The following is a 25164-nucleotide window of genomic DNA, read 5'->3' on the forward strand; positions in this document are numbered from 1 at the left end:
TATATATATATATATATATATATATGTCTATATATATATATTTATCTATAATATATATATTTATATAACTGTATATATATATATATATATATATATATATATATATATATATATATATATATATATATATATATATATATTGGTGTGTGTTTGTTTTTACACTATTTATTTATCTTTATAATTGTTAATTTATGTTAAGTTAGATTCAATTTATTTATTATTATTATTATTTTTAACAAAAAAGGTTGTAATATATTAACATTAGTTGATGCACTGGTATTATAAAACAATTTATAAATGTTATTATGTATTATTTATATCGAATTATCTTTATTAATCTGACTTTCTCAGCAAATATTGATACATAAGATTAATTAAATTAATTAATCGGCATTTTATCTAATTAATTTGATAAAATGTTTTTACTGATTTATAGCCCAAAAATATAATATTGTTCATTTTTAGTGTGTTGTGTTTGATTTGAATGCATTAATGTTAATATATACAACTTTTAACATTAAAATGTATTAGTATGTAGAAATTAACAACCAAGATTAATACATTCTGTAAAAGTATTGTGTTAAGATTGACAATCTTATTGTGAAGTGTAACCGTGAAATTCATAGTAAAACATAATTTTATTTTAATCGGATAGGGAAAATAAAGTGGCTGGAGTAGCTGTACAGTGTTTCAGAATATAAACTGGGCTTGACAGAGGACACTTGTAGACAGCTTCATTTATTATAATGGAAAAGCATTAATTTTGACAGAGTGTGAAATTCTCATTTTTGAACACTTCGCCCATGAAAATAAGGATTCAACTTTTTAATTCTAAAATGATTAAACTAATGCATATAAGCTTTGCACTATCTAATTTTGCTCTAAATAACTCTGTCTCCTGACATGTTGAAATAACTGCAAAGAGCTGTAGATGGAGTGGCCGAAGCGGTCTGCACTTACAAGAACTGCCACACTGAAGAATTGATGGGCTTACACCGCCATTAATATTCAAGGTGACGTTCCTCTCAGTCTCAAACACTGTTTAGCCAACCCTCTGCCCACAGTCTCAAGCCATGTATTGTCCTTTTCTCTCTCTCTGCCTTTGTTTCTATATGCCCAATTTTCCCTCTTGAACTCTCTCTCTCTCTATGTACAGTATATTTCTACATATCGCTCTCTTTGACCCACCCCTCATTTTACCATGTCCTGATAATGCATTTTCCCTGTCCTCCATTATTCAAAAGCGCTCTGTGTGTCTAAGAATAAGGGGCAGTCTGTGGGATGTGTGTTACTTTTGCTTTTTCTGCTCGTTATGCTCTCTCTCTGTGATTAAATTACCCCTGCAGTAATGACATACACCGCAGACGGCCGGCGGAGGATGTGGCAAACTACAGAAGCAGCAAAAAGATGGTCTGAGACTGCCCCGAGACCGCCGCATGACCGCCGATATGTTTAATGAAAGGAGTGATGAGTTACTGATGCCTCCACTCTAATTAGAGGTCCAGAAGTGTCCACGGGAGTCATGGTGGTGACAGCAAACACAATGACGCTCATTGATCATGTTTGGATGGACTGACTGTGGGTTCTGCAGTCTGGAATAGCCTAGTCACATAACTAATGTTCTACTTGACTGGCACAGGCCAGTTCTTATTGGTTACACTTCCAACGATCAGTGAAAATAATTACTGGTCTTAACTCAATACCGATAATGAAAGGTTTTGGTTAAGGGGTGGAAAGTGCACACAAGACTTTTATTCAGACTGCTAAAATGTCTGATAACATCTGTGTTTAGCTCTGTTCCCAAACCTAGCGAGTTGCCATGCTTTCTACTCACTACCGCTGGCATCCTAAATAAAATGATACAGCATAATTTGAAATGGAATTGGTCTAGAAGTTACAGATTTGGAATGCTCCACATAAACAGCGATCCTCGCATGAACAGTACTGGACTTGACTCAAAATGGATTCCAGTACAGTTTGATGTTAGCATATTGCTAAGCTAACAGCAGGATGCTATAATAAGCATAGAAATACAAAGCACACAAACATTAGGTAAATGTGTCAGTTTTTAATAGAATCGAGTGTTTTTATATTGACACATTTTGGAAATGAATTAAATAAAATCAACATTTCACTTCACTTCAATCAGATCAATCAACTTGTATGAATCTATTTGTGAAGTAAACATGTAATGCTGCCTTAGTATTTGGCCAAAAGAAGGTATCTGAGAAGGCAGCATAATTAACAGAGCTGCTGAGTTCTTTTCTGCTTTCTGTTTATTTAATTTCAACAATATTGCCCTCTTCTACAACCTCAAGCAGCTAACTTGCAGGCTGTATGGGCTGATGTCAATTAATGAAAACATTACTGTAGAACTTTGGATGCTCAAAACAAGCAAAATGGTGACAAAGTGCCTCTACTTATATGTACATCATATGCACCTGAAATGCTGACTAGCCTACATAGTTTCATATAATGCATTTTTTTTCCCTTATAACTTTTAAGTCCAAATGGTCGTCATTAAACAGCTATCAAATAACTATTCTTTTTTTTATTTAGTAAAAATAAAGTCTTGCTATTTGTAAAGTCAGTTACTTGAGGTTCAACAAACTGTAGGAAAACCCCTCCATTCTCTTATTGGACATATAACACTGCATTCTTTTGTGTTTAAGGGTGTGCATATGTGTGAGTGTGCTTGTGCTTGTGCATTCAGACACCAGACGCTAGGTCAGGAGCACACCTCTCGTTGTCATTTCAAGGTGAATGAAGTATTTAGACAGTCTCCCCTGCACATGCACCATCTGCAGCAGCCTGTCCCTTCACTTTCTCTCGGCTTTTTCCTCCATAAGGTTCAGTTGTTGTCATCTATGTTATGAAAAAATGCTTTGATCTGATCTGGGAACAGTGCCAGTTGCCTCACACCAGTCTGTTTCCTCTTATACACTCCAATTTAGCATAAACTATAATTAAAGCAACTTGGCACTACACTTTGTCCAGGAATTTTACAGTTCAGAGTGACCAACAGCTTCAGAGCCAAAGAACACAGTGGTGTTCATTGACTTGCACTGATTCTTTCTTGTAGTTTGATATGTTTTATAACTATAAAAAAAAAATAATAATAAAAAATTATTTAATAAAAAACTTTATTTTTATATAGCACCTTTAAATGTAGCTTCTCAAGGCGCTTTTCACGAAGAAAAGAACAAGATATAAGAATAATAAAGTTAATAATTAATAATAATAAAACATGGTCCAAAAAATTATCAATTAAGTAAAAGCATTCCTGAAATAATACGTTTTAAGATTGATTTAAATAAAGATGGTAGTGAGTTCAAGAGTTTAGGACCATATGAAGAAAAAGCCCTGTCACCATATAGCATGAAAGAGTCTGAGATGAAGCTAAGTGACCAGATTTGGAGGAGCGGAGATCACATTTTTGGGTATAAAGACAATCACAGATAATACTGAGGAAACCACGCAAAGCCTTGTAGGTAAGCATGATCATTTTAAATCACACGGAACCTGGCAGGGAGCCAGTGCATGGATTACAACATAGGAGTAATGTTATCACTTTTCTTGGCCCTAGTCAGAATTCTGTCAGCTGAATTTTGCACATATTGAAGTTTATTTGGTATGGAGTAATTAACACTTTTATGCAGAAACAGGAGTAGAAATGAAAGACTGAGATTATTTAGGGGGAGTCCTCAAAATTGGAACTAGGGCAAATTAATACATTAAATTAATAAATCAGCAAAACTAAATTATACTAAATCCACTTTAGCTTTACAGATACAATAGGAAATAATAAATCATCTGGAAATCTAAATTTAGGTAATATAGTCAGCGGCATGTTCCTACAAGAAGAAATATTTGTTTTAGCTTAGGAGGAAGGAATAATTATGAAATTGTTTAAAGGAATGGTTCAACATAAATTGTAATTCTGTACTCACCCTCATGTCACCCCAAACCCATATGACGTATATCCATGGAACACAAAAGGACATTTTAAAAAAAAGTCTTTCACCATATAAAGAGAGTGAATTGTGAACAGGGCTGTCGAGCTACAAGAAAAATAAAAAAACATACATATTATAAAACAACACTAACGAATGAACTCTTGCTCTGTTTTCCACATCTTCTAAAGACATATGATCACTTTGTGTTATGAACAGACCTAAACTAGTTTTTTATTTATTTGTCCTTAATGGAGCTTGACAGTCCAGAGTCTCTATTCCCTTTCATTATATTTCAAAAATATGTATGCAGATAAAAATTAATAAATAAATAAATTCCTTTTGTGTTCCATGGAAGAAAGAAAGTCATTTGGGTTTTAATGACATTTTGTTAAGTATTGACAGCATTATTACTTTTGGGTGAACATGAGGGGAAACAATTATTCCACTCAATATTTTACAACAGAAATTATGATTACTTGAGTAAATGTTTTTTAGGGGGGAAATGATTCAAATTGCTCAGAATTCAGTTTGTATCATGATTCTGTGGTTACATTTTCGGTTCGGCAAATATTTGTTTTCCAATTAGAAAATGTAATGCTGATACCAATAAACTATTGTTAATACTGTGATAGGCCAATGCCAATCTAACTGACATTATATATTTTTAGAAATATAAAATATTAAGAAATGTGTTAAAGTTTATGTTTCAAGCTTTGGTTCTGTGTAAATGAAATGTTGCATTAGAGCCGCTTAGTCACTGTCCAGTATAAAGGCAGCTATAAATGGTTAAATACAGAAGAAAGAAATTACCAATTACAATTCAGTATGCAAATATTACAATGTCATCCTGATTACTGGTTATATTTTAAATGCTAAACATTCAATCAATGTAAACCAACTGGAGATTTACAAACTTAAAAATGAAAGAAAAAAAACCTTTCCCAGAATGTTTGAGGAATATCAATACAGTACTGCCTTACAAACACAGTAAACATAGTCTAACCTAGTCAAAAGCTAACAGCTATCCTCTTCAGAGTGGTTTAATTCCCACAAACAACTGAGCAAATGTGTGTGCAAGTATGTGTATGCATGCTTTGCCTTGTAAGACTGACCTGTATCAGGTTTGCTGTGTTTTCTCTGCCTTTGTCAATTCACATATTAAAGAATGGATTGTTTGTGAATCTATATTATCCGAGACAGATCTGGTTGTTCAGACCAAAATGAAAAGCATCAGGCATTTAACTACTGTAGTAAACTGTTGATCGCATTCAAAATGATGTGCTACATTACTTAAATCTGAGGATGGGTGTGTGCAAGTGTGTGAGCATGAATTTATATTTTTTCTGATATAAAATGTTCAAACAGTCTGTTGTAATGCAGTACATCAGTCATGGAGAAATGGTTCCTTCATAACTGATTCAAACTGCGACATCATCACCTACACAACATGACCCTCGCGTTGCACAAGGAGTGGATACAAAAGCACAGTGAGCAGAAAATCACTCCGAAACAATGGTGAAAAACATAACCTACAGTAATATTACTCTCTCCAACTCCTACACACTCAATATATATTCATATAGACCCTGAACAAAAAGATTTGAGTCAGATCTAACATTGTTTGAAAAGTTTGAAGATTAAAAAGTTAAGTTTCCTTCTCAACAAAATGTGGACATCTAGAAAGCATTGTACCCATTGTAAGCATTGTATTAATGTTGAAAATGAAAAATTGGTAATATGAAAGTTATATTGTTGACCGGGGAGCGGACTGCAGTACAGAACCCGAGACAACGTAGAAGGTGGTCTGGGATTGGTTGCAAAGGAATTGTGACACAGTTTGCCACAATTACACCAAATTAATAATGCTTTGTGCACTGTAAACCCTTAACAGAACTCTCAAAAGAGATGAAGCAGAACACTATCAGAACACTCACAAGAGATGAAGAACACAGGCATATCAGTAACCTAATAAAAATGGTTTTATTTTACATGGAGATGGTCCCCTCATGGGGGCTGCCATGTTAGAATCACATGACTAGCTGAATGCAACTCGCTTTATATCAGTATCCACACTACTATTGAACACATTCACTTATGGATTAATCATGGCTTAATGTGAATTGTGAATTTTTACATTGGCATCTGTGAGTGAAAACTATTGCATTTAAATGATGCTGCATCCAGTGTCAGTGTAAGTATAAGACAAAATGAACAAGAACTTATTGAGTGCACCTTTAACTTCGATCCCGATTCCAAAAGTTTGGGCAGTATGAAAAATGCTAATAAAACAGAAAGGAGTGATTTGTAAATGATATTCACCCTTTGCTAAAATGAAAACACAACTACACATTATAAGATGTTTTAACCTTATGAATTTCATTTTTTTATATATTTTTATTTTATTTTATGTACAGTAATTTCAAATCAGATGATTGCAACATGCTCCAGAAAAGTTGAGACAGGGGAAATGTAACACTAATAACTTTTTACTGAAGGTATTGGGAAACAGGAGATGTTAAACAGGTGAGGCAATCATGTCATTGTGTATTAGGAGCCTCCAAAAACAGCCTAGTCCTTCAGGAGCAAGGATCATTCGAGACTTGTCAATATGCCAACAGATGCTTCAGCCAATAATCCAGCAAGACAAATTGGAAGGATTTTGTCCATTTCACACTCTACAGTGCACAACATAGTTAAAAGATTCAAGAAATATGGTCAAATCTCGGTGCGTCAAGGGCAGGACGAAAACCACTTCTGAATGCGTGTGACTTCTGATCCCTCAGACATCACTGTCTTAAAAAAACATCATTCATCTGTAATAGATATCATGAACATAAACTTGGGATTACATTAGTAAACCTTTGTTTGTCAACACCATTTTCCACTGCATCCGCTTAATTAAGACTATTAAGACTGTACAATACAAAGCAGAATATATAAACAATATCCAGAAGCACTGCCGACTTCTCTGGGCTCAGTCTCATCTTAGATGGAAAGGAGAACAGTGGAACCGTGTTTTTTGTTCCGATGAGTCCACATTTCAAGTAGTTTTTGAAAAACACAGCCGTGTGTTCTCCGGGCTAAAATGGAAAAGGACCATCCAAGCTATTGACAGTGTCAGGTCCAAAAGCTAGAGTCTCTATGGGCCAGGGGTGTGTCAGTGCCCATGTCATGGGTAACTCGCACATTTGTGAAGGCACATTTTCAGCAGGACAACTTAAAAACACATACTGGCCGAATAAGCAGAGAGTGCGGGTGCTACATTGGCCTGGCTGCAATCCTGACCATCTCCAATTGAGAATGTGTTGTGCATTATGAAGTGCACAATATGGCAATCATCTGATTTGAAATTACTGTACATAAAAACAAACAACAAACAAACAAACAAACAAACAAAAACAATAAAATTAACAAGGTAAAACATCATATAATTTAGTGCTTTCAATATAGCAAAGGTTCAATATCATTTACAAATCACACCTTTTTGTTTTTATTATAATTTTTCTTACTGTCCCAACTTTTTTGGAATTGGAGTTGTAAATATTGTGTTAACTGTAAATAACCTCGTAAATTTAAAAGGCACTTAACTTTAAACTGAACTCTCTGGCAGAACTTAAAGTAGAGGGAATCTAACTAGCTAGTACAAGTCAGAACTAGCTAATAAATTTAATGTTAGCATGCCAAATGCATGCTAATTTGAAACACAATGCTTTGCTTAACATAGCAAGTCCTCAACAAATAAAGCTATATATTATAGAACTATTATAAGTTGTACCTGTCCTCAAACTAAGCATAAGCTCTACTATTCACCATAATGGTAACCCTCCAAAACTTTTACATGACAGAAATTCTTCTAAATAACATAACAAAACATTAAAAACTAACAAACTTTACATTTATCTAGCACAGACACATAAAATAACTCTTAATTTTTACATTTATCCTTCCTTTCAAGTGCCATGCAGAGTATGCTAGGAAATAGAAATGTAAGTTCCTGTAAATTTAAAGAGACAAGTTCAAAACAATAAAACAAATCAGGTTACTTAAAATGTGTCAGTTTTGTGAACTCAAAAGAAAAGTTGTAAATATGCATTAAGGTTAATTTATTTGAACTGATTTTTAAAATTAAAACTTTCCCTACTCAAAACAATTAATTATTTTCAGCATTAGGGTGTACATTGTGCAAGCACCCACATTTCCATCAAAAATGTTAAAAATCTGGTTAATCATCCATACTGTGAATAAAACAACTTTTAATAAAAAATTTAATAAAAACCTAAAGCAAATCTATTCACTGAACCTGTTTTCATGCTTGCTGTTAAGATACAGTGCCATCTTTATCTAAGATAACCACATGAAAAATCACACAGTTTTCAAAGCCCCAGGGTTCCTATTCTTCATAATAAAATATATAATGAATAATGTTCCAATAAGACTTTAAATACTATATCACATCTTATTTCCAGACCTTTACACTTTTCTCAATAGACTGACTTTTAAAATATTGCTTCACACAGAGAGAAATTTGATTTGAGTTACATCGAGTTAGAGAGAAGCCCAGGTAATTCTGATCACCCCATGGATGATTCATGTCTGATTGCCTTTGAGAGTTGGACAACCCTGAACTAGAGGGATTCTGTTGCTCTGTCACACCACGGCTCTTTCCACCCACACTCCACCATCTACCGCATGCCTCCAAAATAAGTGTGACAAACCTCTTACTTATACAGACACAAACTCAGCCTTGCTTTCTCACACCTCAAAATCTATGCCCTGCCAAGATGATCAAGTTTCTACCCAAGTTTCTGCGAGCACCACCCCCGGCTGCAATATAAACAGACATCTACGCTCATCTCCACCCTCATTGCTAGCCCTAGTTCCTCCACGCAGCATTCACCCAGCCAAGACGGAGCGAATTTCAGCTCAGGTTTTACAGACGATCTCTAGGGAGTGTGCACATAGGAGGCAAAAACTAAGAGAAAGAGAGAGAGAGAGAGAGAGAGAGAGAGAGAGAGAGAGAGAGAGAGAGAGGCAGTGGGGCTGCAAATCCATTCCTGTCTTAGTGAGATGCAGGCATAGCACTTCCCTTAGGACTACCATCATCCACTGCAAAACTAGGACAGGAAGAGAAAGAGAAGGAAAAAGAGAGAAATATGTGGATTATGAAAGAGAGAATGTTTATTGACACCAATTCAATTCATGTGATGTGACACAGCTAAATAGCACCAGAGGTTGTCAATTTAGAAATGTAAACCAACACTATTCAAACTTCATTCAAGTAAGCCCCTGTTACCAGCTTTGAATACATTTTAATGGCTTAATCTGTTGCCAGTTTATTAACAAAAGAAAGATTTTGATTTACACGCAAGTCTGTTATACAAAAAAAAAAAATAAATAAATAAAAAAAAAATACTGAAGACAAAGGCACTGATTAAACCTAATTCCTTCATACCATCCTTGACAAGAACCTGAAGGAAAATCAGTCAGTCAGTGAGGCCAGTGATTACACAGTCAGTAAGGCCAGTGATTACACAGTCGAACAGACTCGCTCCTCTGTCACTAGGGTTGGGAAATAGAAAGGGTTCTTATTCAGAGCCGGTTCCATTTGCAAAAAATATTGGAATCAAATGATGTTCATAATGTTCCGTTCCTTTAACGGTCCTTGAACATATGCATTCTTTCACCGATAAGGCACTGCACTGCTACCGAATCTACCGTGCCACCACAAATTATATGATGCGTTAGTTGAGTTGTGAGCTTAAGCCTTGAGATGTTCCCTTTTAAATGAATCAGTTTGACAACGCACTGAATCAGTCTTCAGTAGCAGTTCTTAGCCAACTCACTGAATTCAAAGTAATTTCGTTCTTTATGTCCAACTGACAACTGTTACTTTGTTAGATGTTGTTAAGGCTTGTGAGACTTAAATCAGTGTAATTACTAACTATCTGTTAATATCTTATTTAAGTGCTAAAAGAATTCTTAATGGAATCGTTAATAAACTGGAATTGTTTAGTTGAACTAGAATTGGAACCAGAATCAGTACATTTCTAACAACTCCTTCACCCTATCCTTCACTGTGCCTGTTCACAACGCTAAGCTGGTTAATTACTCAAAGATATCGAATCAATATTGCACTGCTAAAACCCATGAAATGGTTCTCTTGTTATCTATCAGTAGCATAAACACAGTTACGATTTCACAATAACAGGTTTATAGGTGTAGACTTGTCAATTTCAAATCCAATTAAAGTGTGCATTTTGGGTTCAGAAATGAAATATTTTGCATTTCCCTGAGACCACAAAGCACAAACCACATTGAATGAGCCTAAATCAAAATGAACTATTTCCAAAAACATATCCTTCTTTCTTTCTTTCATCAAGCATAGGATGAATCTAACTGCAAAGAAACATCTCTCTAGACTAGATGTGAATCAGGTGTAATGTTCATAACAAAGAGAAGGGCTTTTACATCATTTACCCAGAAGTGTAAAATATTCTCAATTTGAGCAAATTCCTCACTTGTGCCTTTCGAACCATTCAAACTGCAGATTTCCACTCTGTCTGCTCCATTAGTGCACTAGACAATCTGCATCCTCCAAAAAACTGTTCTCTGCCATCAAAATATCTTTTTCAGTTTCTTGTAAATCAATTTTTTCATGATGATGGCTGACCATATTATATAGCACAGAGAAAGCTGGAAACATGGCATCAACTGCAAACATTAGAGATGACAAAATGGCAGCATTTTCACAACATGTTATGCATTATGTGCTCAACATTAATGATAAACCCAGAGCAAGATGCTATCTGTACCTTCATTGGCCTTCACAATGTAATTGTGTAAATAGTCTTAAAAGGTGTTATAGAACCCTTAAAACCTGTTGAAGCTCATTGACCCCACCCATGGGCCTGACTTTGCATACATTGGTTCATATTTACTAAATAGTCTACTGTCAAACAATGTTAATAATTTTGGCAAATGTTACATCTGTATATTTGTCATAATTTTTTTTTATGTATTTACTTATTTTTATCCTTTTTTCTCTCAATTTGGAATGTCGAATTCCCACTACTTAGTAGGTCCTCGTGGTGGCGCAGTTACTCACCTCAATCCAGGTGGCAGAGGACAAGTCTCAGTTGCCTCCGTTTCTAATACTGTCAATCTGCACATCTCATCACGTGGCTCGTGACACCACGGGGACTCCGTATGTGGAGGCTCATGCTACTCTCTGCGAGGACAACTTACTATGCACCCCATTGAGAGCGAGAACCTCTAATCGTGACCACGAGGAGGTTACCCCATGTGACTCTACCCTCTCTAGCAACCGGGCCAATTTGGTTGCTTAGGAGACTTGGCGCGAGTCAATTTGTCAACATTATAAAAAATGTTGGTCAGTAGACTAAATAGTAAATGTCAAGCCAAGTGAAGTCTGGCCGGGGGGGGCTTAAGCATCTTAGAGGGGAATCTTGGCTTAGGGAGGAAGGGGGGTTAACTGGGCATTCCAAATTGGGAGAAAAGGGAGGAAAAATTTGAAAACAAATAAACTGTATTGGATAATTGTTTCCAAGCAATGAAAATTAACTCTGACTGGAGAAGTCAAGCCTCAAAAAAGAAAGCAAACTCACCATAAAATAATCATATAAGTAGTCAACATGACTCTTGATTTATATTCCAAATTGTCTGTAGCTCAAGATCTTCATGGTGTGTATATAAAACAAAATGTTTCTAAATTTCACCTTTTGTGTTGTACAGAAGAAAGTAAGTCATATTGGTTTGGGACAACATTGGTGCGAGTAAATGATGACTGACTGAATTTTCATTCATGGATTAACTATTCCTTTAACATATCTGAATCCAGGAAGAATTTATTTGATTCACTCATTGATTTTTTCTTGTTCGTTGACATGGTGACTTAGGAACTTATAAAAGATATCCTTTTCTCCAGCTGAAATATTTAAAGGTTGTTTCTGTTGCCAGGGAGGCCGTATTAACAGGATACTTTAATATGGACTGCTGTCACCAAACTCAAGGCTCAGAGGGCTGAGGTAGGATACATCAGGGTGGGGAGCTAGGGGGAGAAACATTATCTTGATGAAGCTGTGATCAATATAGCTAGTGTAAGCCAATGAAATCCAGATAGCATCTCTTTTAATTGAGATTAGACTCTGCAAGTTCAACATGTGCCCATCTGATTTAAGAGATGGCTCGGTCTCCCCGGTTAAGTCTTCATGGTGGGAATCAATTATGGCTTCTTCTATGGCCAAGATCTGGACTTCAGGGAAGTCTCACGTAACCAGACTTTTGACTTGAGGCATAAAGTCTGATCCTCATTGCAGCACATTTCGATCAAGAACCGCCCACTTAGACATCTCTGTTTGAGAGGTTTAGAAGATCTGATGCCACTAACCTGTAAAACTACAGCAAATCCAGTGATTAGTTGATAAAGTGCTGATGGTACAAGCTTATAAAAACATGATTGTTTTACATGACTTTGTTATTTTGTTTTGTGATGTTGTGTAAAGACTTCCAATCAGATTGGAACTGGCCATTTTCAGCCAGCTCTTGCCAATTTTGTGTGCAATATGCATCAGCCGGTCAGTGAGGGGACTGTGGACGGTTCATGGCCGAGACTTACTTCAGAGGGGACAACTTTTCAGGATGCAAACCTTATTATGTAGTTCTTGTGGGAGATTTTTGCCTTTTCTCTTTTGTTTTCATGTCGGTGGATACATACCTCCTTTTCTACAAATTTTCTTGCCGGGTTTTCTGGCACATTCCTTGGATATTCTTTTTACTGCAAAATGAATAAAAGACTAAAAAATAACATGGGAGTCCATTATGGACAGCAGGAGCATGCAACACCAGTATTTAACTGCAGGAAGAAGAGAAGAGTTTAACAAGAGGAAGTTCTCTCAATGTCTTAAATAATAATTATTATCAACATCATAATCATCACCATCATCATAATCATCAGTATTGCCATAATAATACCCCTCAATGGTTCATTTTGCAAACACACCAATGAAACATTATAGGCTGCTTACACTAAGGTGTGCGTTTGTATTACTAGGAAAGGGAGGGGGTAAACCAACTTCACCTAAAATGGACGTGCTGCAGCACACAGAAAAATTTGCATGTGCAAGGGATGGGAGGGAAGGTTAGGTCATATGCACAGCCTCATTCACTCAGACACACACTCACACATGAAAGCAGCGGCATGCATTTCGGCATGCAGAGTTCATGCTATTTTTTTCGCTGCACTCACTACATTCAGGACAAGGAGAAATTGACACAGAGAGATGACATTGACAGATCTGTCCATCCTGTCCGTATATAAACTCACCATCCTCTGTTGGCACGTATATATTTAAGAATAGGCAGTCCTCACTCTGGTCCTGTACGTAGGATGACACCACTTCAATACTATTGGTGAACCAAACCGGTAACATAACATCTGGTAGTCTGCCTTCAAGTAAGGTTTGGGGACAGACAGGGCCAAAATGGGTTGCGTTACGGATATCTGACCATGGGATAGGGGGCTCAGCCGGCTGAAAGCGCCTCTCCCCTGTAGGGGGTGCGGCATAGGGAACGCCCAAAAATTGGATGACGGGTCCCAGGATCTCATTGTTCAGTTCTTTTTTGAATCCTCTAACTTTGCCATAAGTTGTAGTTACAACCGGGTCCATCTCGTCCAGTTTTTGAGAAGCGGCCAAATGGGCATGCACAACCAAGCTCACTATCCAACACAAGAATGGAAGATCCAGGCTAGCGCTAAGGCTTAGCCGCGGACACATGGCCATCCAGAACCCGCCCATTCGGATTGGTCGTTGAAAGGGCATGCTCAATCCTCTTCCACGCAAGCACCAGCGTTATGCTAGTCCCACTGCAAACAAAAGCAGCACTACTTTATATCCACTTGAATGAAAGAAACAATCAAGCCCAAGAAACCAGGCTTCTGAGAGTGCAGCTGTCAAAAATCTCAAAGGCTCTTTGCATGCCAAGTATTCCCACATCAATTTTTATATGCATCTGGGCAACATCTTCATCAGAACAGACAATACTCATCAGGTTCCATCCTATTGACAATGTGGCTTTCCATCCTGGCTATGCAGGGAGCAGGGAGCTGGGGGCAGGGGGAGGCATTTGAGGCAGGTCGTCCACTGATAAATCAAGCCTGGTGCAGTCGTTGGTCTATATCCTGTTGGAAATAAAAATAATTAATTAGTGGTAAGGAAAGAGCTGAGCTTTATTGGCTTTTGCAATTTTACGTGCCTGCTTCCAAGAAGAATGTTCTAGAGTCACCACTCACCAACATGACACAGTATCTATAGTACAGACCCATTGAGTCAGTTAAAGTGACTCTCAGCCACCAGAAAAAAGCAAATACTTCTCTAACACCCATAGGCACAAGTGATTATATAATATAGCAGTACTTGAGACACAAAAGAAAGTGCTAAAATGCACTGTGTCAGGAGGCACTCTGGGGTTGGTGTGTAAGAAAATCAAAGCAACAATCAGTCTCTTTATTTGCGTTCCTACAAAAAAAAAGAACACTTTTGTTCTACAAAATAGGCATCATGGGTCTCATTTGACATCTAGTCACCAAAAATATTAAATAAATCTGATTCCAGGTGATTTTAGAAACACAGAATATGTCAATTAAAAATGTTTTAATATACAGTATTTTTCTAATTGAATAACTAAGTGAACCTACAATAAGTATTTCAGACAATAAAAATGATTTGCGCTAAAATACTGCATAAAAATACTGCATAACTTGTAGTTTATGCCTACATAAAAGGTGTTTATTGTGTTTCGACTGGTCTCAGGCAAGAAAGCATCTTTAGAGATTCCAAGGATAAGTTTGGGGACGAATGGCTGTACAGGTGATGTTGTGCTGAAAGCCACTATGTGAAGATGCCTTGGGCATGTATTAAGCTAATTACTAATTGCAGGCATTCACTCCCTCATTCAAATTTAGAATAATCTTTGCACAGCAGACTTGGGTTTATTGTGGACAGACAAGGCATTAGCACATGGCATTAGAACAAGGATTTAGAACAAGGTCCTATGATTTCTGCAATGTTCAAAACACGGATGGAATCACGGATTCCAGACATAAAATGGAATGAACTATAAAAAGTGGAATGTCACAAAATTTGACACATTTGGGGGTATGTTTGAAACTACAATAAATTTGTAATATGTCCAAGTGTGATTATTAAACTGCAAAAGATTGCAATTGTAATATATGGTCTGCATGTTCAGCCTGCTTTAAAAAATGTAATGTGTGAAGCCAGCCACTCATACAATGAAAATCCTGCATCAGGATCGTCACACACACTGTGTGCAGTATGTGTAGTAGATGATAGAGAGCAGAGCACTCGTTCACCATCAACTGTTTTTTTTTTTTTTTTTTACTTTTTACGTTAACTGTTTCTATTTTCATTTGATTCAAGTTTTAATTAATTAATTTGATTAGACACAATTTTGATGATAAAATTTAATTAAACTGTCAAATATGATTGAAAACACTGAACTTGGGAAAAGATAAAACAGAACTTTGAAAATAATAAAACAGATGGCCCTACAAGAGTTAGAACAAAAGAGTCTATACGCACTTGTTTCGAATGTTTTGCTTACTTTTTTTGCAAGAACCTTATTGACACATAAGTAAGAACACTTGCACATAATTAATAATGATTGCAACCCAATGTCCAAGAGCAACACAATAAACACTCATTGTCATCACTTCCTCAACTCTGCATTCTGAGAGAATTTTTAACCTTGCAAATGCAGAGAACTATATTTGGATCATCTACAGAACACATCTTAATAAGGTATAGAGGTTCATTTATAACTGTAGGCACAGTCCTCCCCAGCGGACGGCGTGACGGGCGGATTCAGATCAGGCCTTTGTTTGGCACAGTAAATGAGAAAAGAACCAATCCTTCCATGGCTCTACAATAGGGTTTATGTTCTGTTACAATGCGGCATTTGTCATGAGTATTACTGTACTGCCACACACATCGTTCCCTGCCCACAATCTTCAAACAAGCAGATCATTCATTACTAGACCTAGAGGTGTCAGGAGATCCGGAGTAAGTGCCACAGCCAGACAGATTGCAGACAAGGCTGAATGGGACTGCAGGAACTGACCTTTCCCCTACCCCCATATAATGGCATACGCAGACAGTGCCTAAATAGCCTCCTGTCTGTCTGCTCAAAATGAGGTCCTTAGGTCTAATTTACTGTAATAAAATGGACTGATTTCAGCAATAACATTCCTATTTTGTATTCTGTTAATAAAGAACAAGAAATTGCTATAATTTAATCCAGTTCAAAGAAGGGCTGTGCCGATTCATGATTCGGTGTCTCACTAAACTACATCAATTTAGATCCTTAAAACAGTGTTTTTTACGTGTATTTATGCATATAATCATTTAATTTCGAACAGTACAATTAATAAAAGAGCAGAATGATGAAATAATTACAAACTCCATAGCAGCTCTAAGCGCAATCTGGAAATTGCGCTTAGAGCTGCTATGAGGCACTATGCACAAAAGAGAGTAAAACTGATTCCGCAGATTTACTCTCGGACACACTGGGTCTCTTTTGCACATTTGGTGTAGTTTCAGTCGCAATTCAGTTATGATTATGTGATGAATCTCACGGCATTCTATTCTGACATATGTATCATATCGTTGTTGGCAATACTGAGCACCGATTCAAAAAGTAAATTATCTTACAATCCATGATATTGCTTTTTGAGGCAGGGCCATAACCACCAGACATTAACAGTGGCACGTTCCCCGCAATATTCAGAATAACCCCTCAATATGGGTTCCCCCCAATCTTAAATATTTAGATAACATCCTAGCTTAGAGGTTTTTGTATGCAAAGATAGAGTTCTGTATTACAGAGACATCGCGTACCACATACCTAAACCAGGCCCAGTCCTGAAAAGCTGGGTATGTCAATTTATCTAAAATAGTTTTATAGCCAGTTTCACTTTGGATATATTGACATTTCAGCTCCCCTGACTAAATATATATAAAAAAAAAACTGTTTCTACTGACGAGAACCCAACAACAATGATACGCATCAGAAAGACGTAAAACAGTCTGTGGCATCGAATAATTATGCTAAAAGATAACAGAGACAAGATGAGAAATCCACTGCATTGATTGTGTACGGTAGTGTTAATGAGCCTATAAAATCGCATGGGGGAGTGTCAATAAAAATACTCCCCTACTACAAGTTTTTTTTTTTTCAACCAAATACAATATATATATATAATTTGTTCCTATATTATTTCTTTCTTTTTTTTTTTTTTTTACGCAAGAGCTTTATAATGAGATAGACTTTGGCACAGAGGATAGCGAGAGCCCCTGAACAAGTGAATTGAGAGACAAAGACTTTAAAACCTGCATCCTTTGAGAGAGCATGTACAAACCTCTGCTGTGATCTTAATACAGTGAACCCAAGTAACATAAAAAAATAAGGCATTCACAGCACAGACATTGTAAATCTCCATAGAATATACACAATCTGAACATCAACAACTTCCTAAACCATGCTTTTTAAATGTTTTCGCTCTTTCTTTTTACAGGTAAATCTATTCATTCTGAGGACAGTTATATCACTTCTTCTGATATCACACGTCTTCCTTATTTCCAATAGATCTGCTCATTTGTGATATTTCATACTCTCTAAAACGAGCTTTAAGTCCTCCAGGGACGTATTTCCCACTTGGCAAAATGTACAGTATATTCAACTAGGAAAATCTTTAGAAAATTCTTAGTTCACCATCTAATCTCTATCTAGATCTTGGTCTAGAGGATACACTCAATGAGTTTTGAAATATGGCTTGATTTTCCCTTGCTTTTGACATATTTAAAGCTTTGGTTTTCTTTTTTTATTCCTAGATAAAAAAAAAATTCTCATCAATTCTTTCTGGTTGAAGTGCTTATCTCTAAACACCTGCTGTGAGTTGTCCTGTTCGAGACTGGGTGAAACCCAGGGACTGTGAATATCAGTAACAGTTAACGTGGTTGAGTCTCTGCTTGTATTCAAACAATAATAGAGACTTCCTGAATATATTCGATTTAAAGGTGATTCATTTAAACCTAATTTATTATTTAATAAATACTGAGAATTGCGTGTCTTGAATTCTAAATTCAAATTCTTTGACTTTGAGTGCTGATTCCTTTTTGCTTTTTATTAGAGCTGTCAATCGATTAACATTTTTAATCAAATTAATTACATGGTGTCCTGATTAATTAATCGCAAATAATCTAATTTACAAAAATTTGCTGAGAAACCCATCATATAACAATAATTCAATATATAATGATGAAATAATTATACATAGTTATATTTAAATATTTACAAATTATATATATATAAAATAAAAAAATATTCAGATAATTAAAATGCATTACATTCTTGTAGCAGAAGAGTTAATCATTGATAAGACGATACAAAATGCAGCTTTAGAATACAATGTATTGTTTACTACCATATTATTGAACATAATCCAATCATTGGCATACAGTTCACAGCAATCCATTTCACAAGTGAATTTGTCAATCAGTTCGAGATTTATTATGAGGGCTTGTTTAAGGACCCGTCAATGTACACCTGCATCAGACATGCTTGTGTAGCGTATCGGTTGCGTTGCGTCATACACATAAAATGTTTAGGTCACTGTGTCAATTTAAATACAGTTTAATACTTAGAACACATCTTGAGATCCCTTAGTTCGAATTTGTGCTCAATCAAGTGTTTTAAACGCAAGAACGTAACACATGTTCATGCTGTGCAGACTGCTGAAGGGTTGTTTTGTTCACTGTATAAACCAGCGTTTCTCAACGGGGGCGGTACCGCCCCCTAGGGGGCGTTTGGACAGTGTTGGGGGGCGGTGTGAACGAGGCAGCAGAGAGGGGGGCGCTCAGGCACAAATGGGGGGCGTTACTCAGAGGTACTCAACAGGCGGCCTGCGCAAAAATCTTTTCAGCTCTTCTCCTTAGCCTATGTCTTCGTCTTGCTCGGATTACTGCTGCCACTTCACCAGGAGGATATGCCAGGAGAGCCGCTTCCTAAGTTACACATGCTTTTAAGAGGCGGAGAATTTTCTGCGCAAAATAGAGGCTTTTTCTGTACATAACGCGGAATACATAATTAGGTGCATAATTAGTGTTCAGGGCTCACAATAATGACCGTAATTAATTAAAAAAAAGTGGCTGTTTTTGACGTCGTTTTTTCTTCGGTTCAGTTCAGGTGGCCGAGCTGTTGTCGTCTTTGTTCGTCATTTGAAATCAAATGACTGTTTGTAGGCTATTCAAATTTGAAGCCTAGTATATATTGCCTAATTGAGTGCACGAACGACCGCTGCTTTTTCATTGGCCATTTAGGTTAGTTACGTTATTGTTCACGTGATTGGTTCATCTTAAAAAATTTGTGTGTGAGCCTGAATTTGTTTGAATTTCTAAATACATTTGCAATACCTTTCAAACAATCCATGTGTTTTTGCATTTTTTCCAAACACAATATTACTCAACTTGAGGCTTTTACATGTAGTTTAAATACAATAAGAAACTTCTGTTTCTGTTTTTTTTTTTTTACCAAAAACTCAGGCTTCAGGTATCAGTGTTGCAATTGTTTGGCTGTAATAGTATTTCTGAAGTGTTTTTTTTTTTTTTTAGGGGGCGTTAAGAGGATCATGAAGAGGTCAGGGGGTGTTTGTTCAAAAAAGGTTGAGAACCACTGCTATAAACTGTGTGTTTCCATACAGCTGAAGTTCCACTTACTGCCCCCTGGAGTAAAAAGGTGGTACTACAAGCTTCCATTTCTCAGGAATCTTCCTTATTACAGTCCGGGGGCATTGCAGTTAATTGTGTTCATTTTTGAATGTGTTAAATGAGTCGCAGTTCATTAACGCATTAAATTGACAGCCCTACTTTTAATATATTAATTTTGAAGATACTCAATTCATATAAACGTTTTTTTTCCTTTTTTTTTTTTTTGGGCACAGAACGCATTTAATTTAATTTTAATAAACTGATACATTAGGTTGTCATCATTTGAAGCTGAAATTGGTGCTTTACTATATACAACAATGATCTTATCATTTTATCCTTTTCCAAATTATACATCTCCTACATTCAGAACAGATAACAAATCCTGCATTCTGAAGACAATGTTCTCAACAACTCTCTCAATTCTCAACTGGCATCTAAGGATATGGATTAAGGTTCTCGATTACAAAGGTGGTTCAAAGCAGAAAACAAATGGCTGATTATTTTAGCGGATGCCGTCAGAAGTTGTGAACGTGGGCCAGAACAGTGAGTTACTGCAGCACTCAGTCAAAACAGCGGCCATTCCATCAGCACTTGCTTTAGGCCCACGCAAGCCCTACTTTCACCTTAATAATCTCATCTCACCAGTAATAAGACTTTGGGGAAATTTATAGGTCAAAGTTTATATGACCATTTTTGTGGATATGCTTAGCTTGCAGGTCAGGATGGTGGTGAAGTCTAAGGTCTGATTATAAAGACTTGAGAGTTTATTAGGGCTGTGATCAAACAGCTGGCTCACCACACTTATTAAAAAACAAACCACTATTTGTGTGATGGAGTCATCTATCATATCATCGATGCATTATTCTAGAGCTGTTCAACAAAGTGACAGCTGACATCAGATCTTTTTTAACACGTGCACGATGGACGAGCTGTGCCAAAATATCTGGTCTTTGATAGTTAAAAATAGATGAAATATGTGAACATACACCTCCAAGAATTAAAGACCCCATGACATCAGATTGTAATCAATGTATATTAGCTTTGATGTCATCTACAAGCCAGTGTACTTTTAGAAGTTGCCAAAATACACTTTTAGCAGTTACACAGAACACATTTAAAATTCACTTTCAGGAAAACTGACCAAAAATACTGTCGACGCATCTTGCACTAGCAAAATTGTTGTCCAATATTTTCTAATTTCCAATTTCAATGGGAAATTGGTCAACACAGGAAAGAAAACTGCACTTTTCAAGAGATTTCAGGGGCTCTTTGAGAGTCTTTTGAGAATGTATGTAAAAAAGAAAAGTGCACAGTAATGTAAAGCCAAGTGTAAACTAACTATATTATTCCAGCTCGTCTCCTTTGATGTTTTGAGTCAGCAACTGGTTTGCGACGAGAAGTCTCAGATCTCATGACCAATGGTCATATAGACTAGTCGCAGATGCTTTGACAGATTTCAAACCAGCTTGATATCTAGACATATTGCCGTCAGGTATGTGCACTGTCCATTGTGAGAGACAATGAGCCAAAGCCAATGAAATACAAAGAGAGAGCAGGAATAGAGCAAGGTATTGGGAAGCAGGAGACAGAAAATGCTTTAGAAAATAAAATAAAACATCACCTACATCTCCCTACCTGCTGTATTTATTATTGTCAGCAGTTTTTTTTTTTTTTTTTTGGAAAATAAGCCCTAGAGCTGTTCTTTCATGTTTAATGACATGCTATAAAGATTAAACTGTACAAAAGTTTGTGAATTTATTTTGTTATCTTAATTTGAAAATGCATTTTGGGTGATCTGTTTTAAACGACCCTTTTTTTTATTATTTGCTGATTTAAAGGGAAATAAGTGAAATAATAATGAAAAAAAGTGAATAAGTGAAAAAAATATTAATAAAATGTGAATACAAGAACATGCACAATAGGGACACATTTATGAGAAGAATGCACATTAGAAGTTCAGTTACAGGTTCTGCACTAAAAAACAATAGGTTACTCACGTAACCCCGGTTCTCTAAAACATCGAGTGGAGAGATCCACCTATGGGAAGGGCATCCGTACCTGACCTCTGCAAAAGCATCCAATTGCACCAAGTCTGGCTAGACAGACAGAAGCGCATGACCTATGCTCGGTAATAACCAACCCCCTTACCAAAGCGCATATAATGACCTGCATGCGCTGCTGCTCCTCTGTAAGTATAGTTGCTTCTCGTGCAGCAAGCGGGGCAAGCTTGGTGGATCTCTCCACTCGATATTTCAGAAAACCGGGGTTACGTGAGGAACCTATTGTTCTCTTTCATCATCTCGTGTTCGAGATCCACCTATGGGAGACATTGACAGCTCCCCGATTGCACAATACACTCACATTGAGGTCCTGCAAGCCAGTTAAGGGAACGGTCGCCCCAAAGAGGCGGTGCTTGACACGTCCCATAACGTCCCAGCCGGTAGTAATGTACAAAAGTATGGGGAGAAGACCAGCTGGCAGAAGAACAGATGTCCTGCAATGAAACTTCCCTGAACAGAGCCCAAGAGGCGGCCATGCCCCTCGTGGAATGGGCTCTGATGCCCTCTGGAGGCAGCACTCCCATAGATTCATAAGCCAAAATTATAGCTTCCACAAGCCAATGCGAGACGCTTTGCTAAGAAATGGGCTTCCCCAAGTAAGGGGGGGCCCAAGAGATAAAGAGCTGATTACTCTTCCGAAAAGCACTGATCCTATCCAAGTAAGCCCGCAGGGTACAGACCGGACACAGACCATCCAGCCTCTGATCCTCCACAGATGAAAAAGGAGGAGGGTGAAAAGCGGAAAGCTCCATTACCTCACAAGAGAATGCTGGGAAGCATTTTGGCATAAAGGCTGGGTTAGGCTTAAAGAAAACCTTATCTCCACTAAGAGAGAATTTAGTGCACGAGGAATGAACACAGAGTGCATGCAGGTCACTGACACGTTTAGCTGATGCTAAGGCCAGGAGCAATGCTGTCTTGAAAGACAGCAATTTTAGGGAAATGCTTCCCAGGGGCTCAAAAGCTGGCTGACATAAAGCCTCCAGCACCATAGAGAGGTCCCACTCAGGAACAGTTCTCCTAGTAACTGTGAGAGAACGGCTGGCACCCTTCATAAATCTACCAATGAGGGGGTGCTGCCCTTCAAACCCAAAATGACAAGTGGAAATAGCCGCCAAGTAGACCTCAATAGTGGAAAAAGACCTGCCTTTATCCATAAGGTCTTGTAAAAAACACAAAATATCAGAGAATGAACACTGATATGATGTGGAACCACGCCCATCACACCACCCTTCAAACACTTGCCACTTACAGTCATATAGGGACCTTGTGGAGGAGGCCCTAGTGTTCTGTATAGTGGCAACTACCCGTGGGGGGAGCCACATCGAGCTTACATTTTTCCTCTCACGGGCCAAGCCCAAAGAGCCACCCGGTCTGGGTGTGGGTGATATATCTCCCCATTCGCCTGAGACAACAGGTCTGTGTGTAGAGGGAGGGGCCATGGTTGGGCATACAGAAGAGGAATTATCTCTGCCAGCCATGGTGCTTTGAGCCACCTGAGTGCTATCAAAATGAGGGACAGGCCCTGCTCTCTCATCCTGGCCAGGTTAGGTATTAACAGGCACAGGGGAGGAAATGCATAGAGCAGCACTTTGGGCCACAGGTGGGCTAGTGCGTTCACGCCGAGGGGCGTGTCCTCGTCCTTTAGCGAGAAGAACATAGGACAATGGGAGTTTTCGCGTGAGGCGAAGAGATCTACGGTCGCCTGTCCGAATCTTTCCCACCACATGCCCACTATCTGATGGTGGAGGCGCCAGTCTCCATAGAGCGGGTTCCCCCCTCGACAGAAGGTCCGCGCCCCTGTTCAAAATTCAATTTAGTGTGGCGCCTGCTCCACACTAAAAGCCTGTGAGCTAGGGCATGAAGCTTGGGCGAGCGCATGCTCTCCTGGCGATTGATATGTGCAACTTCTGTGGTATTGTTGCAGCGAATGAGCACATGATGCCTCTGCAAGCGGGGCAGAAAATGATTCAGAGCTTTCCATACAGCCAAATAATTTATGTGGGCTGAACGAAGTTCGCTCGGCCAAGAACCGTTAATCGTCCTGCCCTCCTGAGTGGCTCCCCATCCGGTTAAGGATGCGTCTGTTGTTACCACTTTTCGCAACATAACACCCCATGTGCGGACATGTCTGCGCTCCTCCAGTGGCGCAAGGCCACTGTGCACGAGCGTGTCACTGTAACAGAGCGACAGAGGTTGCATAATAGGCTGAAGTGGAGGGATAAAACCCACTTCATGAATGCCCTCATTCGCAGAATGCCCAAAGGCAAAACCTGAATAACTGATGCCATAAGACCCTGTAATCTGAGACATGTGCGATATGGCACTTTCGTCCCCTCCTTGAATTGTGATAGACAATTAATTAGGAGCGAAAGCGTTCTTGTGAAAGGCGTGCACGCATGGAGATTGAATTCAGCTCCAGACCCAGGAATATAAAATGTGCAGTAAAATGTGTAAAACCTTTTTTTGAACTAGGAGGGTAGGATAAGAGTCTGGGGGGCTGGTGGCCTGAGAACGTGGACTCAAAGCCCCCTGAGGCCGTGCATCAGGCCGGCCGTTTACGTTTAGAGTTGGAGGGGGTAGAGTTGGGAGGTATCTTGTACGCAGCTGTGGCAAAAGACATTCTACCCCAGGGCTTAGCGGAGGGTGGGTTACTCTGCTGAGGTGGTGGTTCATTGCGTGGCTTTTGCTGGAAAGGACGCCCCGAGGCTTCGTCCTCCTTTTTCTTATCGTCGCAACGCTGTTGCATTAAAGCGACGGCAGGGCCAAAGAGATCCTGGCCAGGCTCTACAGGGGAACCCGCAATGCGCCGCTTCTCACTGTCAGGGAGGCCCGACATATTAAGCCAAAGCACACGTTCTCTGGCCACTGAGAAAGCCATAGAGCGCCTGCCGGCTTGGACGCCCTGACTGGCATTATGGAGAACAAGGTCATTGACTGTGACAATCTCCTTCCACAGAGAGGGTGTGGGGGTCCCTTTTTCTTGTTGTTGTCCCATGTCGACCAGGAGTTCAGCCTGTTATGCAGAGAGAAGGGAGGAGACGTTGAGGGCCCTGACAGCAAAGGCCGAGGCTTTGAAAGAGGCCTGGTGTATGGAGGCAGAAAATCGGTCCATTTAGTTGGGGAGAACAGGCTTGGGGGGGCAAGTAGGCCACCTTGAGAGGGATTAAGGTGACTGGCAATAGAGGGCTTGATGGCGGGGGGGTCACCCATGCCAATGGCCATCATATGCTTCACTTCGAGGCCTGCGAGACCGTGTTTGAGATTTAGCGGGTCCCCCCAAAAATACCTCATATGCTTAGCACATGCAGGGAGGATGGGGAGAAGTTGTTTTCTTGGGCCGGG

At 38.4% G+C, this 25164-nt stretch overlaps 1 protein-coding gene across 2 annotated transcripts in view; it reads right to left on the reverse strand.

Annotated features, from left to right (window-relative positions):
- Positions 1–25164, reverse strand: part of nlgn1 (neuroligin 1) — a 523587-nt gene that overhangs the window by 259919 nt on the left and 238504 nt on the right. For both annotated transcript variants that reach the window (XM_052102055.1, XM_052102054.1), the window contains exon 2: positions 13300–14154. In XM_052102055.1, the coding sequence (XP_051958015.1) occupies positions 13300–13795 (496 nt within the window). In that variant the 5' untranslated portion in view covers positions 13796–14154. The remainder of the gene's footprint in view (positions 1–13299; positions 14155–25164) is intronic.

This window comes from Xyrauchen texanus, chromosome 32, assembly GCF_025860055.1.
Source record: "Xyrauchen texanus isolate HMW12.3.18 chromosome 32, RBS_HiC_50CHRs, whole genome shotgun sequence".
NCBI lineage: Eukaryota > Metazoa > Chordata > Actinopteri > Cypriniformes > Catostomidae > Xyrauchen > Xyrauchen texanus.